This window comes from Dendropsophus ebraccatus, chromosome 7 (genome assembly GCF_027789765.1).
Source record: "Dendropsophus ebraccatus isolate aDenEbr1 chromosome 7, aDenEbr1.pat, whole genome shotgun sequence".
Lineage (NCBI taxonomy): Eukaryota > Metazoa > Chordata > Amphibia > Anura > Hylidae > Dendropsophus > Dendropsophus ebraccatus.
The window spans coordinates 55,427,480-55,440,980 of record NC_091460.1 but is presented as its reverse complement, the minus strand read 5'-3'; the positions used below and the strand labels follow the sequence as shown (position 1 = coordinate 55,440,980).

Here is a 13,501-nt window from a genome sequence, read left to right as displayed (position 1 = left end):
GGGACCACTTCCCATCCTGACAATAGGGACTGAATCCTTCCCCAGGACACACATTAGCAGCCATCACATGCATTCATTGTATATGGGAGCTGCTGGAGGTATAGCCATCTCTGGTGGCACATGTATTATCACCTATAACTAGGATATGTCAGGGGGGGCAGCCATTAGACCCCTTTAATTTTCAAAAGTGAAATTTTTCATGGAGTGTGGAATAGTGCTATACCCACAATGATATAATCCTGATCAGGTTTTTAATTGCATTTATTGAATACACAGCCAGGAATTGAGTCTCAAAAATAGTAGTAGATGCTTGGAACAAACTTCCAGCGGAAGTGGTATGTAAATCGACAGTAACTGAATGTATCCTTCATCTAGGATCTGTTCCTGACTTTATATTCAATAACTGCAATAAAACCCCTGACCGTGTGAACACAGCCTTATCCCGGTGTTATAACCGCTTCCATTGCCGATTATAGAGAAGAAGGCGCGGTCATTGGGCTGAATGATCTCAGGAGCGGCTCATCCTGTTCCCAGCAGTGATGATTCCTTGCTTGGCCCAGGAGCTTGCACTCTAGCAGCAGCAGCAGCAGCCCAGCTCTGGAGCTGTACCCGGCACACAGCAGACATGCTCGGTGCAGTGTATGGGAGGGATCTGCCTTGTACATCCGGAGCAGAAGGCCTCCCACCCCTCTCCCTCCATTCATCTCCCCTGTATACCCCACCTCATGCCTGCTCCTGTCCCCCCACCCCCCCCCCGTGTACTGCCCACCCCTGCCTCCTCCTAGTGGGCGGGCCTATAGTGACTATATGTTCAGCCCATGCCCGGCACTGGGTGAGACTCTCTGCTCTGCCATCTAGGTAAGTGTGTGCGCTGGGTATATCCACTGCTGGGAGGGATACAGGGATATGAGACAGGGAAGAAGTGCTGCTCTTACTGTTACTTCTTCCAGGCTCCATCTGCTCTCTATTATACACCAGGACTCTCTCTAATAGAAGCCATACATTCTCAGGAAATGGGGCCCTCAGGGGTCCTGGGCTTACTGTAACCTGATCTGACTTGTTCATTGCTCCAGATGTGAGAGATGAGGGCAGTGATGCCCAATCTGAGGCTCTCCAGCTGCTGCAGAACTACAAGAGGTCAGGGCATGATGGGAGTTGTAGTCTGCAACAGCTGGAGAAACCAGGGATTGCTACCTAAGGCTCTGTTCACATCATAGTTTGCTTTTACATCAGGCTATACTATACTTTGTGTTTGCCAGGGTGATGGTGTTCATAGTGATGTATATAGGAGATCATGATGGGAGTTGTAGTTTTGCAGCTTGATGATGGTTACCTAAGGCTCTGTTCACATCACACAGTTTAACGCTTATGTCAATGCATACTGAGAGTTGTCGTTTTAGAATATATTTTGTATTGAGGGTGATGGTTTAGTATGTATGGAAATTGGGGATTGGGGATCCCCTAAGGCCCTATTGACGTTACATTTTTCAAATTGTTAAAAAGTCAAAACTTGTATAACTAACACTGTGTAGGTTATAAGGCTGTAATACTTGGTTTCCAAGGTGATGGCATAATGGTTACACTTCCATAGGGGTGTATATAGGAGATCAGTTCTGTACTATGTAACAATGACCCACTATGGCTTGTGCTCACTGGCATGGTACACTGCCCCTGACTGTAGATGTTTGCCTGGCACAATGTGATGCAATGCAGATCAAGGGCAAATAAGTTAACTACTTGGTGCCCATAATTTAGGAGCTGGCCATCCTGCATCTCTAGGATAGCCAAAGAGCATGCACTCTAATGGGACTGACAGGAACTCCTGCTACTTTGTTTCCAGTAATGGTTCTTATTACGACTTGTAATATGTGTAAATGCCTTATGGACAGATGAGGTGTAATAGGCCAAGCTGTGATTTGTAGTTCTACAAAGTACTGGATCCCATTGGCAAATCTGATCTTTATTGAGCAGGAATCGGTATCAGTCCCCTTCATAGTGTTCTCTCCATCCCTGGATGAGCTGCCAATGTTGCATTGAATGCTCCCTATTCAGTGAGTGGATGAAAGGATCCATTTACTACCTGTACATAGGAGGCAGCCTGCCGGTCTGGGGGTGTCCTGACAGAACATCTGTGTTCAGGGTCTTTTTTTTATGGGATACTGAATACTAGCCTATTGTGATTATTTATATATATATATATATATATATATATATATATATATATATAATCTCTTTCTAAACTTACTTTGCTATAAACATGCCCTTCCCTGGGAGTGTATGTGACTTGCTTACATGGGGGGGGGGGGGGGTATATCAATATATTCAGTGTACATAGTTTTACATTGACCCCCTACTTACCACCCCTCCACATCTGGAGCTGCACATATCTCCAGGGTGGCCATGTTTCCCCTGTGTACGGCCTCCCTCTTAGTTGTCATATTTCCATTCACTTCAATATTATATCACTTCCACTTCTATAGTATACGGGGCCCCTAACATGCAATCCCTGTAGTATAACCTTCTGAGTGACTACAGATTGCTCAACAGCCTGACTGTACAGTGTTACCCAGGCCCCCCTCCTTTCTATGACGTACATTTCCTTCTACTGAACCCACACAATGCTAGAGATGCTGGTGATGTATACAGGGGGGTGAGGGGACATTACTAATGTCTAGGGGGTCCCCCAAGCCATATACGCCTATCTCTTCATGTATTCTCAGTAGGATAATGTAAGACTAGCATAACCAATGGCTGGAACCTAATGTAGTTTAGTTACCACATTTGGAGGTGTAATACAAAGATTAAGATCATGTCTCGCGTGTAAATGACCTTCCTTTGTTTTGTTAATTTTTGTCTTAGTTGACTTTGTGTTTGTTATCATTACTTGCTCTATGTAAATGCAGATGTAGCAGAGCTGGAGAAAACCTGAACCTTTTGTAAAACCACAGAGTGATAACACAATCCTTCACAGTAGGGGAACCTGGCTCTGCTGCATATGACTGGGGTGATAGGCATTGTATACAATACCCTGCACTACCATGAGGGCTGCATCCTCTGGGTAACACAATGGTGGGCGTAGGGGTAAAACTTGGCAATTCTTGGGTAATTTTATTCAAAATGTCATAAGGGTATACATTATGCATGTTACAGTATATTCCTGATCTAAAACTGTTGTTGGACAATGGAACGACTAGTTGGCATCAATGTATTCGAACTACTGCTGAGTTTATGCCATGCCATCCTGGCACTAGTCTAGCTCTGTGCTGGGCATTCTCATGAGGATAATAAGGCCTAGTACAGTTAGTGTTCAGGATTTATAAGCTATTACTAATGTATGTGTATAGGGCCCTACTGTACTTTCATTTCATGTGTGGACATTTTTTTTTTTCTTTTGGATTCTATATAAATGGTCGTTGATCTTAATACAGTAAGGCAGGGGTAGGGAACCTTTGTCCCTCCAGCTGTTGCAAAACTACAATTCCCATCATGCTTGGACATTGGCTGTCCGGGCATGATGGGAATTGTAGTTTGGCAACACCTGGAGAGTCAAAGGTTCCCCATCCTGTAGTAAGGAGTCATAAGTACTCTGCTGTGTGCATGGGACCTAGGACTAAATACACACATTATATGCATATTCTATGGGATTCAAACTGAGATGCATCCATTTCCTTCATTTCCAAAAGATAACCCATTGCCCTAGACATTGTATTTGTCATTGGGGTCAGTAATGGAAACCAAACGCAAGACGTCAGTTTTCAATCCTATTAAATCAGTTGTTGAGCAGTAAAGTCCTCGTCTAGGGATATGGATTTATTCTAATGCCCAATGACTTTATGTAATGTTATATCAATGATTACTTTACAGAATCACAATGTTCCAAATTAAGAAGATCTGCTGCATTGGTGCCGGATATGTCGGGGGCCCAACCTGCAGCGTCATTGCACACATGTGTCCTGATATCAAGGTGACGGTGGTGGACATAAATGAGGCGAGAATAAATGCATGGAATTCAGACACCCTCCCTATATATGAGGTAAGGATTCTGCTATGTCTGTGTTCTGTGGTCTAAGCACTTCCTCTTAGAGCTAACTTATCTCTGGCCCATCATCTCAAGTATATAGTTACATACAGCAGTACCTGGCAGTATAGTGAATTTAGTTTCCTATGTAAATGTCTTACGTGACATTTCCACTGGGTGAACTTTAGCACTGTACTGTCCTGTATTTCTGCTATTGTATGTATATATACTCAGACATATGTGAGACTTCCTCTGATGTAGCCCTGTCATTCTGTGGATCAGAGATTACCTATGTTGTAGTCTCTTGTGTATCTGTGACATATCAGAAGATCACGTGAGATCTGTGTAAACACGGCAGTAACTCCACCATGTATGGGTCCATTTACACAGAAAGATTATCTGCCAAAGATTTGCAGCCAAAGCCAGACGCAGACTATAAAGAGAGATTAAGGGCCCTATTACACCAACAGATTATCTGACAGATTTCTTTGAGCCAAAGCCAGGAATGGCGTATAAACAGGGAACAGGTCTTAAAGGGAAGACGTCGCCTCTTTTCAAATCCATTCCTGGCTTTGGCTTAAAAAAATCTGTCAGATAATCTGTTGGTGTAATAGGGCCCTAAATCATAAAGGAAAGCCTGAGATTTCTCCTCTTTTCAAATCCATTCTGGGCTTTGGCTTCAAATCCTTGTCAGATAATCTTTCTGTGTAAATGGACCCTTAGTCTAAGAGATAATACCCCCCCCCCCCCCGCGCAGTCTATACCTTCCCCACTTTTTAGATCTCCATCTAACTTTTTATTTTTCTGTTGTCATAGCTTATAAGGTACTGGCACCACTGTAGGGTACTTTTCATTTATGCCCTATACTGTAGTTCTGGAACATTATAGTGGACGCTCCAAGCATCCATTAGCTTAAAAGATCCTAATGGACATCAGATATGTGTTAGCTGAACTGTGACACCAACCTAATGTTCTAGGGCCCTGCTGACTCTTACCCAATAGATAATAGCAGAGAGAGGAATCGGGTATGTTTCATTTTGACTGCCTTATCCTTTTGGGAAGATAAGCCGTGGCCAGAGGAGTCTTGCAGCAGCTTACACCTACTTTGTTCACATGAACGCTATCAAGTGTATGTGGTGATTGGGAGCGATGGCCATTGGCCAAGTGAGTGTAAGGCCGACAGCTATTTTATGTGTATGACTACCTTTACCCTGCATGACATCCGTGTGTATAGTACACTGGAGTAATCTTTACAGATAAAAACTGATTCTGTCCCAAAACCTCTGTCCTTGATACCTTTCACCATGTTGTTGTTGCCCTATGCAGTTCTTCATACTAAGCATGACTGCAGGTAATGTGCTGTGATAATGATTAACATCCAGCGTATCACTGGGGTAAAGTATCTCTAATACCAGAATCGTCCAGCTGTACAGAGGGGTTTGAGCATGTAGGGAAACCACTATATATAATATATATATATGGTAACATTCAGCCTAAATCCTTACTTCATGTGAAGATGGTGACCCAAGCAATAAATATTATAGCAAATAATTAATATATGGTACCGTTAGTCTGATCTTATACTGAAAATGTTTTTCCGTTTTATGAAATTTCTCACTTGATCCAAGTGCAATGCAAGCAATGTTACCACTGGATTATTCTGCTAACCAAACATGGATGAATGTCTGTCCTCCTTCAGCAGCAGTCCTTTATAACCACTACCACACAATCCTACAGTTGTTCTATGCCATAAATATGTATGTTTAGTTCCTTGCAGTTTTCTGTCTGACCAGTGGGGGCAGGCCATGCCTTGCTTCCTGTGCTGAGCTGGCACTTCTGAGCTCACAGCTGTAATCGCTCCCTTAGAGAGAGAATACAGGAAGTCTACAGAAGCTGAGCTGTATAGAATACCCTCCCTGTGAAAGAGGACGGTATATTGTGTCCAGGAAGATCAGGCAGCAGTGCAATGGTTACACTGTATAAAAGCACAAAATGTTTAAACTAGACAGAAGTTCATATAAACTTTAGTTTTCCAGCCCGGGTGCTCTTTATAATTCATACAATTACATTTAAATAAATTGGACCCATTTGCATCATGTTTTATATGCTGAGACACGGCAAAAAGGTATACTAACATATACTGAAGAGGACCCATTGACCTTAGCTAGTATGCTCCTACAATAAAATAATGGATCCGACTATTGGATCCATATGGCTCTGTTCTTTGTGATGTTCTTCACCTACTCCAACATTGATGGATTCTTTCTTTTGTTGTGCAGCCCGGACTGAAAGAAGTGGTTGAGTCCTGCCGAGGAAAGAACCTGTTTTACTCCACCGACATTGATGGAGCCATACAAGAAGCTGATCTTGTCTTCATTTCTGTAAGTTTTCTTATTGAAAGGGTCCTCAGATTGATCTAAAACTTATATATTATGTGTGAACATAGAGGCTTATGGAGGAACAGGGAGAAGGCAATCAACGCTGTTGGAGCCAAACCTTCATGACCCACCCCCCATACTATACAGTAGGCATGAGCAGCCATTTCAGCAGTATATAGTGGTTCAGCATAGTCTAAGATCACTGATCTGTTTGGCAGCTGTGTATTTCATTTGTCCTCCAGCAATATTTCCACAGACAGACGTGTACCTGTAGGTTATATAATACAGCTGTAAGAATGCAGTCAGACGCGTTCCCCTATAATTCGCTGACGTTGTATTTGTTCGGATTTTGCTTAAGTTCTCTTCTCTTTTCCTCGGGCAGGTTAACACCCCGACCAAAACATATGGTATGGGAAAAGGCCGAGCCGCAGATCTTAAGTATATTGAAGCCTGTGCCCGAAGGATTGTGCAGAACTCAAATGGATACAAAATTGTGACGGAGAAAAGCACGGTGCCGGTTAGAGCTGCGGAAAGTATTCGGCGGATCTTTGATGCCAACACGAAACCCAATCTCAATCTCCAGGTAACCTAATGCATATTAAATTACTAATGGTGCCATATTTGTTGTGTATAGTTGGTATTATGACTACAGGATCAGACTACATATAGGAGTTGTTGGTAGTCTGTAACCATGGAGACACCATATTTAGTAATAAATAAATAAAACTGTCTGCCAAACTACACCTGACCTTCTCACTAATGGTCTGATCTGCTTTCCACCCAAGGTCCTGTCTAACCCCGAGTTCCTGGCAGAAGGAACCGCTATCAAAGATCTTAAGAACCCTGATAGGGTCTTAATAGGAGGAGATGAGACCCCAGAAGGCCAGAAAGCTGTGCGCGCTCTGTGTGCTGTATACGAACACTGGGTCCCTGCTGAGAAGATTATAACAACCAACACTTGGTCTTCTGAGCTTTCTAAACTGGTAGGTGTTAATAAATTCAAGGATTCAATATGATGGGAGCATCATGACTTCATGACTTGGGTGCCGTCATATTCATACATCCTCTTTCTTCTCTCTTTAGGCTGCCAACGCATTTCTTGCTCAGAGGATCAGCAGTATTAACTCCATCAGTGCCTTATGTGAGGCAACTGGCGCAGATGTAGAAGAAGTGGCCAGGGCTATTGGAATGGACCAGAGAATTGGAAACAAATTCCTTAAAGCCAGTGTTGGTACGTATGAGCCTAACAATGCTTCTATATTGTATTACTGGTATTCTACTATTGATATTCCCTGGCCATAATCGTATTATAATATGGTAGGTGAAGCCTAATATGTAGAACAATCCCACGCAGCTATCTGTTCTTGTATGACGGAAGCTTCTCAGGTGTCCTATATCACATTAACAGCTCAGCTCAGTTATAAAAGACTTCAATCCTATGTCATAGAGACTAAGTGGCCTCCAGCAATAGCTATATGAAGTGGCTGCAGTGATCTGCAAAACCTCATACCGTCAGCTTCATGCAGGAGACTTGTAGACTTCCCTAGACTTGCATTGAGGTCCATAGGCCATCTTGCCTTTTGTCTCCTCTAGAATAATGAATACACTATACAGGGTTAGGCCATGTTCACACATGGTATGAGACCGGCCGGTTCACAGACCGGCTGGTGTCAGAAGACCATCCCGGCCATTACCACCATACCGGCTGGATGATCTTCATTTCTGGTGAATTGGGTTGTGGGCACATCAGTGTGCGCCCGCATCACAATTCACAGCTGCACACAATGGAGCGTGCGGTTCCAGCCACACACTCCATTGTGTGCAGCGGTGAATTGTCAGTTTTTCGTGCGGCTGGATGGAATCCCGGTCGGAGCGTACACTATGTGCAAATTGCAACAACGGATGTGATTTATGTAAAACATACATTGTGTGAACATGGCCTTAGATGTGATGCCAAACCCCAAGCAGCATTTCCTGTATGGTTAATGATGGGATAATTGCTTGTATTATTACTAATGTATAATATATTCCTGTTTTTTTTATCTATAGGTTTTGGTGGGAGCTGCTTCCAGAAAGATGTTCTAAATTTAGTGTATTTGTGTGAAGTTTTAAATCTGCACGAAGTTGCTAAATACTGGCAGCAGGTATGTATATTGCATTGTGCCACTAAGGCATATAATAAGCACTTTTCTACTCCTTCATAGACAATGCATTGTGTTTGTGTTTATGCATTAATACTGTGTACTTATATGTTGTGTAGACTGGCAAAAGATGCAACGATCTGCTTCATAACATGTTCCATAATTGTTCTCCTTTCAGGTCATTGACATGAATGACTACCAGAGGCGAAGGTTTACCTCAAGGATCATCGATTGTCTCTTCAACACTGTAGCAGACAAAAAAATAGCTGTGTTAGGTTTTGCCTTCAAAAAGGACACAGGAGACACCAGGTAATAGACGTTACTAGTATCTTGACATTAATGCAATGAGGGGTTTTCTGTATCTCTGTACATTAAAGTGGGTCTCTCTGATAACCACCTGTCTCTCCCCTGAGGGCAGTATTGTGAGAGAAGTATTGGGCAGATCAATTTCAGTGTACCCAATCCTTTTGTTTGCAGGACAAGGATTTGCCCTTTTCCCTTCACATTTAGAATACATACAAACTTGTTTGAACTGAGTGTGCATGTGTATCAGGGGGGAATCTGGAGAGATTCTGATATCTGAAACGTATGGTCAGCTTAAAGGGAACCTGTCACCAAGACAACGCTATCTAATCTGTCACCATCATGTTATAGAGCGGGAAGAACTGAGCAGATTGATATAGATTATATATATTATCCCAATCAATATTTGTAGGAAAAGATTCAGTATAACAAGTAACTTGTTGATAAAAATCCCTGCTCATTCTGTAATAAGGAGTCCAGCGGGCGGTGTCACTTAATGGCCTGGACTCTTTACTATGGAAACATCAGAGACCTCAATCAACAAATTAGACGTTATACTAAATCTTTTCCCATAAAAGATATACATGAATCTGCTCAGCTTCTTCTCCTCTATAACTTGATACTAATAGCTTTGGTAGCATTTTTATGGTGACTGTTTCCCTTTAAAGCATTAGTCACTACAAAAAATAAAAAAGATATATTCACTTGATCTAGCTAGGAAAAGCATGCTGCCTGATCCAACTTCTTGCAGGAGCCTGTAGCTACGGACAGCCTACGGGAGTAGGCTGCATTCACACATCCCTAAGGGTCCATTTACACAGATTATGGGTCCATTTAAACAGTGATCCATGCTGCAATTGTGGGTCTGTACTTGGACTTGCCTGTTTCTTGTGCGGCGTGGATCACTGCCCCATAACACAAACTAAACATGTGAATGGGGCCATATAAATGAGTGGGTCTAAAATTGCAGGCGCACTAAATGCGTGAATATGGCCCTACAGATGAGATCTTGGACATGTAACTCAATGACCTGCAGTGCGTGGATAGAGACATTTAGTTGGCTGTACATATAACTGTATGCAAGTAGACAAGTATTATTGATTGATATATGGGTATTGGCCATTATCTGACCCTCTTACTTTACTTCCACAGAGAGTCCTCCAGTATCTACATCAGTAAATACCTAATGGATGAAGGAGCCAAGCTGCACATCTATGATCCCAAGGTGCCCAGAGAACAAATAATCATGGACTTATCCCAGCCTGGAGTGGCGGCTGATGAGAGAGGTATGTGATCCAAGAACATATGGGAGACATTAGTCCACCATCACCCTCACTGCTGTTAGTCTTTAAATAAGGAAAAACAAAGAACTTCCCCATGTAGTTGGTTCCTGCCAATATTATGGGAATGATTTCCAGATTCTTACTGTAGGATTTTGGTAACACTTCTAGTGAGAGTTCATACATTTATGATTTGTTTTTATTCCTCAGTGGAGAAGCTGGTGCATATCTCTACAGATCCATACGAGGCCTGTGAAGGAGCTCACGCTATGGTTATCTGCACAGAGTGGGACATGTTTAAGGTGAGAAGCTAATGCATACCTGTTCATCCTATAGCAATCTAGATGTGCCCTTTCGTCTGTATTGAGTTATCCAACCCATAGTTGACGGCTGTTCTTTTATATGTAGGAACTGGATTTCAATCGCATCCATTCCAAGATGCTGAAGCCCGCATTCATATTTGATGGCCGTCGGGTTCTAGATGACCTTCATGGAGATCTGCAGAACATTGGTTTTCAGGTATGTGACTCACAATCATAAGAACACTCAGTACCATTGTATTTCCAGTTTCTGCAATAAAGCCACCAAATATATGCTCAGACTATCCAAGTAAGCTTAAAGCTATGACCAGCTTTACGTTTGTAATGTTGCCTAACAGCTGGTGAAGTGAATAGCTGTCATTGTAATACAAGGACAGACCAGACCTGCTATAGGTTTGGCCGGAGAGCCTCTCTATCCAGTTCTGTTGTTAGTATCTGGGCCTGATGTAAGCTACATAAATGACCTGTGCATGACATCTATTATACAATTCGGATTACACTCTTATCGATGTAGTGCAGAATTTCCTTTGAGTCATGGGGGAGTACACTCCACCAAAAATGTGTGTTGTAAAGTTGATGTAATGGGTCACCATCTTAACCAAACTGCATCATCGTTGCCAGTATGTCCGTCCCAGTCTAGCCATTACATATAATGATGCTTAAGTGTCTTATTGAGAAAACAGTCTCGCTAAAAAGCTTTTCTATCTAAAATGTGAAAAGTGAGCCATAAGGAATGAATACCATGGGTGACGCAGACTGTTATATGGGTGTAACCCAGCAGAGGTTCTGCAATCTGGACATCAGTGACCAAAGAGATCAGCAGAAACTTTCTGTTCTTTCCTCCCAGCATGACTCATACAGAAGTCAGAACTCTCACTCCTAATGATGTCCTAACCCTCACTTCATCCTTGGAGAATATACAATACGTTTAGTAACTAAGATATTTCCTATTAAATCACAACTTATAAACCTACAGTATTCTCAGACATAACTTTTATGCATGCATTCTGTAGCTGAGCCTTACTTCAGAATGTAACACAATTTTCTTTTGTATGCATTGCCATCTATAGGTCAAATAGTAGAACAGCAGTGTAAAAAAAAAACAAAAAAAACGTATTTCCAACAAAGTACTCTCCTCTTTTAACACTTACCTGACCATGAACATGATGCAAAAGGTACTTCATTATTTATTAATTTATGTTCTTATGATTCATTGTATTTACAGGTAGAAACAATTGGGAAAAAGGTGGCGTCCAAGAGGATTCCTTACACACAATCAGCTGACGTGCCCAAGATCAGCCTTGCGGATGTTCCGCTCAAGAAGGCCAGAGTATAAATCCTGCGCTGAGCATGAACACAACTATATATGAATGTAATGTTAGCGGTGAACTGTCTACTACACCTTCAGTATTCTGCCCCACCTTACAGAGCTTTTACCTATAGATACATCTCAGTTAATCGATGTCATCAATAGATAATTTATTTGTAAATAATTCACTTCTAAAATCTTCAAGTGATTTCTAAAGACCAAACAAGCTTTTTTTAAAAAAAATATTTTTATAGAACAGAATGTAACAATTTTATTCTTTTCAGTTTAGAGGCTCCTGTACAGATAGCGTGCCCCGCAGTAACTGTATCGGGCCCTGCAGGAGTGGATTTTGTACATTCTTTTTATATACTGTTATTTATAAAGGGACACTTTAAATCGTATCTATTTTTGGAATTTTTATATTCTCATTGGTGATCACATCTATCATGTGCTCGAGCGCCTATTGTGGGTGGGAATTGGAAAGTTATTATTTTCTTTTGTATGAAGCGATAGGTTTGCAGCCTGATCATGATGATCTCAGCAGTATTTAATGCATTGCTGAACTAATATGGGGGGACGTGTTTAGAAATTTTTTTTGTGATAGTTAAACTGTAAAACTTTGTTTAAACAATGTATTTTATCACAAACAAATTCAGGCCCTTTAAGGAATCCTGATCACTAAGTAACTAGTAAATTAGGTTCTGTAATTACTTATATGGTACATGCAGGATTAATGGTACTATAAATTTTGCTAAATCCCTGCCCACTTTGTGAATTGCACAGGTTTTTGGCTTATTTATGTATTGTGCTTTGCTACCGTTAGCACAGTGATGATGCAGACTGTCAGGCAGGGTCTCCCTAGCACCTAGTCCATGGGTCTCCAAACTGCGGCCCTCCAACTGTTGCAAAACTACATTTCCCATCATGCCTGCACAGCCAAAGTTTTAGCTGCCCAGGCATGATGGGAGTTTTAGTTTCACAACAGCTGGAGGGCCGCAGTTTGGAGACCCATGATCCTAGTCTGTCTCATGTTTCTACTTTGGGACATGTGAACACTAATTTGATGCAGAAAAGCTTAGCAGAGCTCAACACGTTTTATTTCTGTCGTCCTTATATAATCATTGTTGTTCTTAAAAATGCATTAAAGTAAAAATGATGGAAGTCGCCAACCATGCAATGCTGCCTCCTATGGGATCTTGGTCAAATTGAATGTTTTTTGTTTTAATTTTTAATGTAACTTTTGAAAAATAAAAAAAAAATTTCAACGGTACGTTTGTCATTGTTAATTATGTCCTGGTTCAGACTTGATGGTAAAGTGAGAAATATAAAGGCAGCTGTATAAATGGAGATCAACACCAGATAGACAATATCACTACTCCTACAACGATCAATGCACATCCTGTCAGTCACAGACGAGACACATCTGCCCAGATTTATGAATCAGATACATATATATCTATCTAATATATATATATATATATATATATATATATATATATATATATAAAAAAAAATCAAAAAAAAAATCTGACACCTCAAATAGCAACCAATTACAACACACCCATCTTAATTCTCTAGACTACTTACCTGTCTAACAAATGTCTGATTTTTGGCTAGGCTAGGGCTATTTTGTTTGTGTGTAGTGTGTATATAATTTTACACTGGTAACCTTTAATTTTGCCAAATGTATTATGATGCCAGAAAAATATTTGTAGGCCACAACTGAAAAACAATTTGTGGGGCAATAATTTC

General features: G+C 41.3%; 1 protein-coding gene across 1 annotated transcript; it reads left to right on the top strand.

Annotated features, from left to right (window-relative positions):
• Positions 1–768: 768 nt before the first annotated feature.
• Positions 769–13,019, top strand: UGDH (UDP-glucose 6-dehydrogenase). Its single transcript, XM_069977539.1, has 12 exons — positions 769–858; positions 3,865–4,033; positions 6,298–6,399; positions 6,779–6,979; positions 7,182–7,379; positions 7,480–7,627; positions 8,446–8,540; positions 8,716–8,846; positions 9,993–10,126; positions 10,331–10,422; positions 10,529–10,639; positions 11,666–13,019. Exons 2-12 carry the CDS (start codon positions 3,872–3,874, stop codon positions 11,774–11,776), a joined length of 1,485 nt encoding a protein of 494 aa, XP_069833640.1. The 5' UTR covers positions 769–858; positions 3,865–3,871; the 3' UTR covers positions 11,777–13,019.
• The last annotated feature ends 482 nt before the right edge of the window (positions 13,020–13,501 follow it).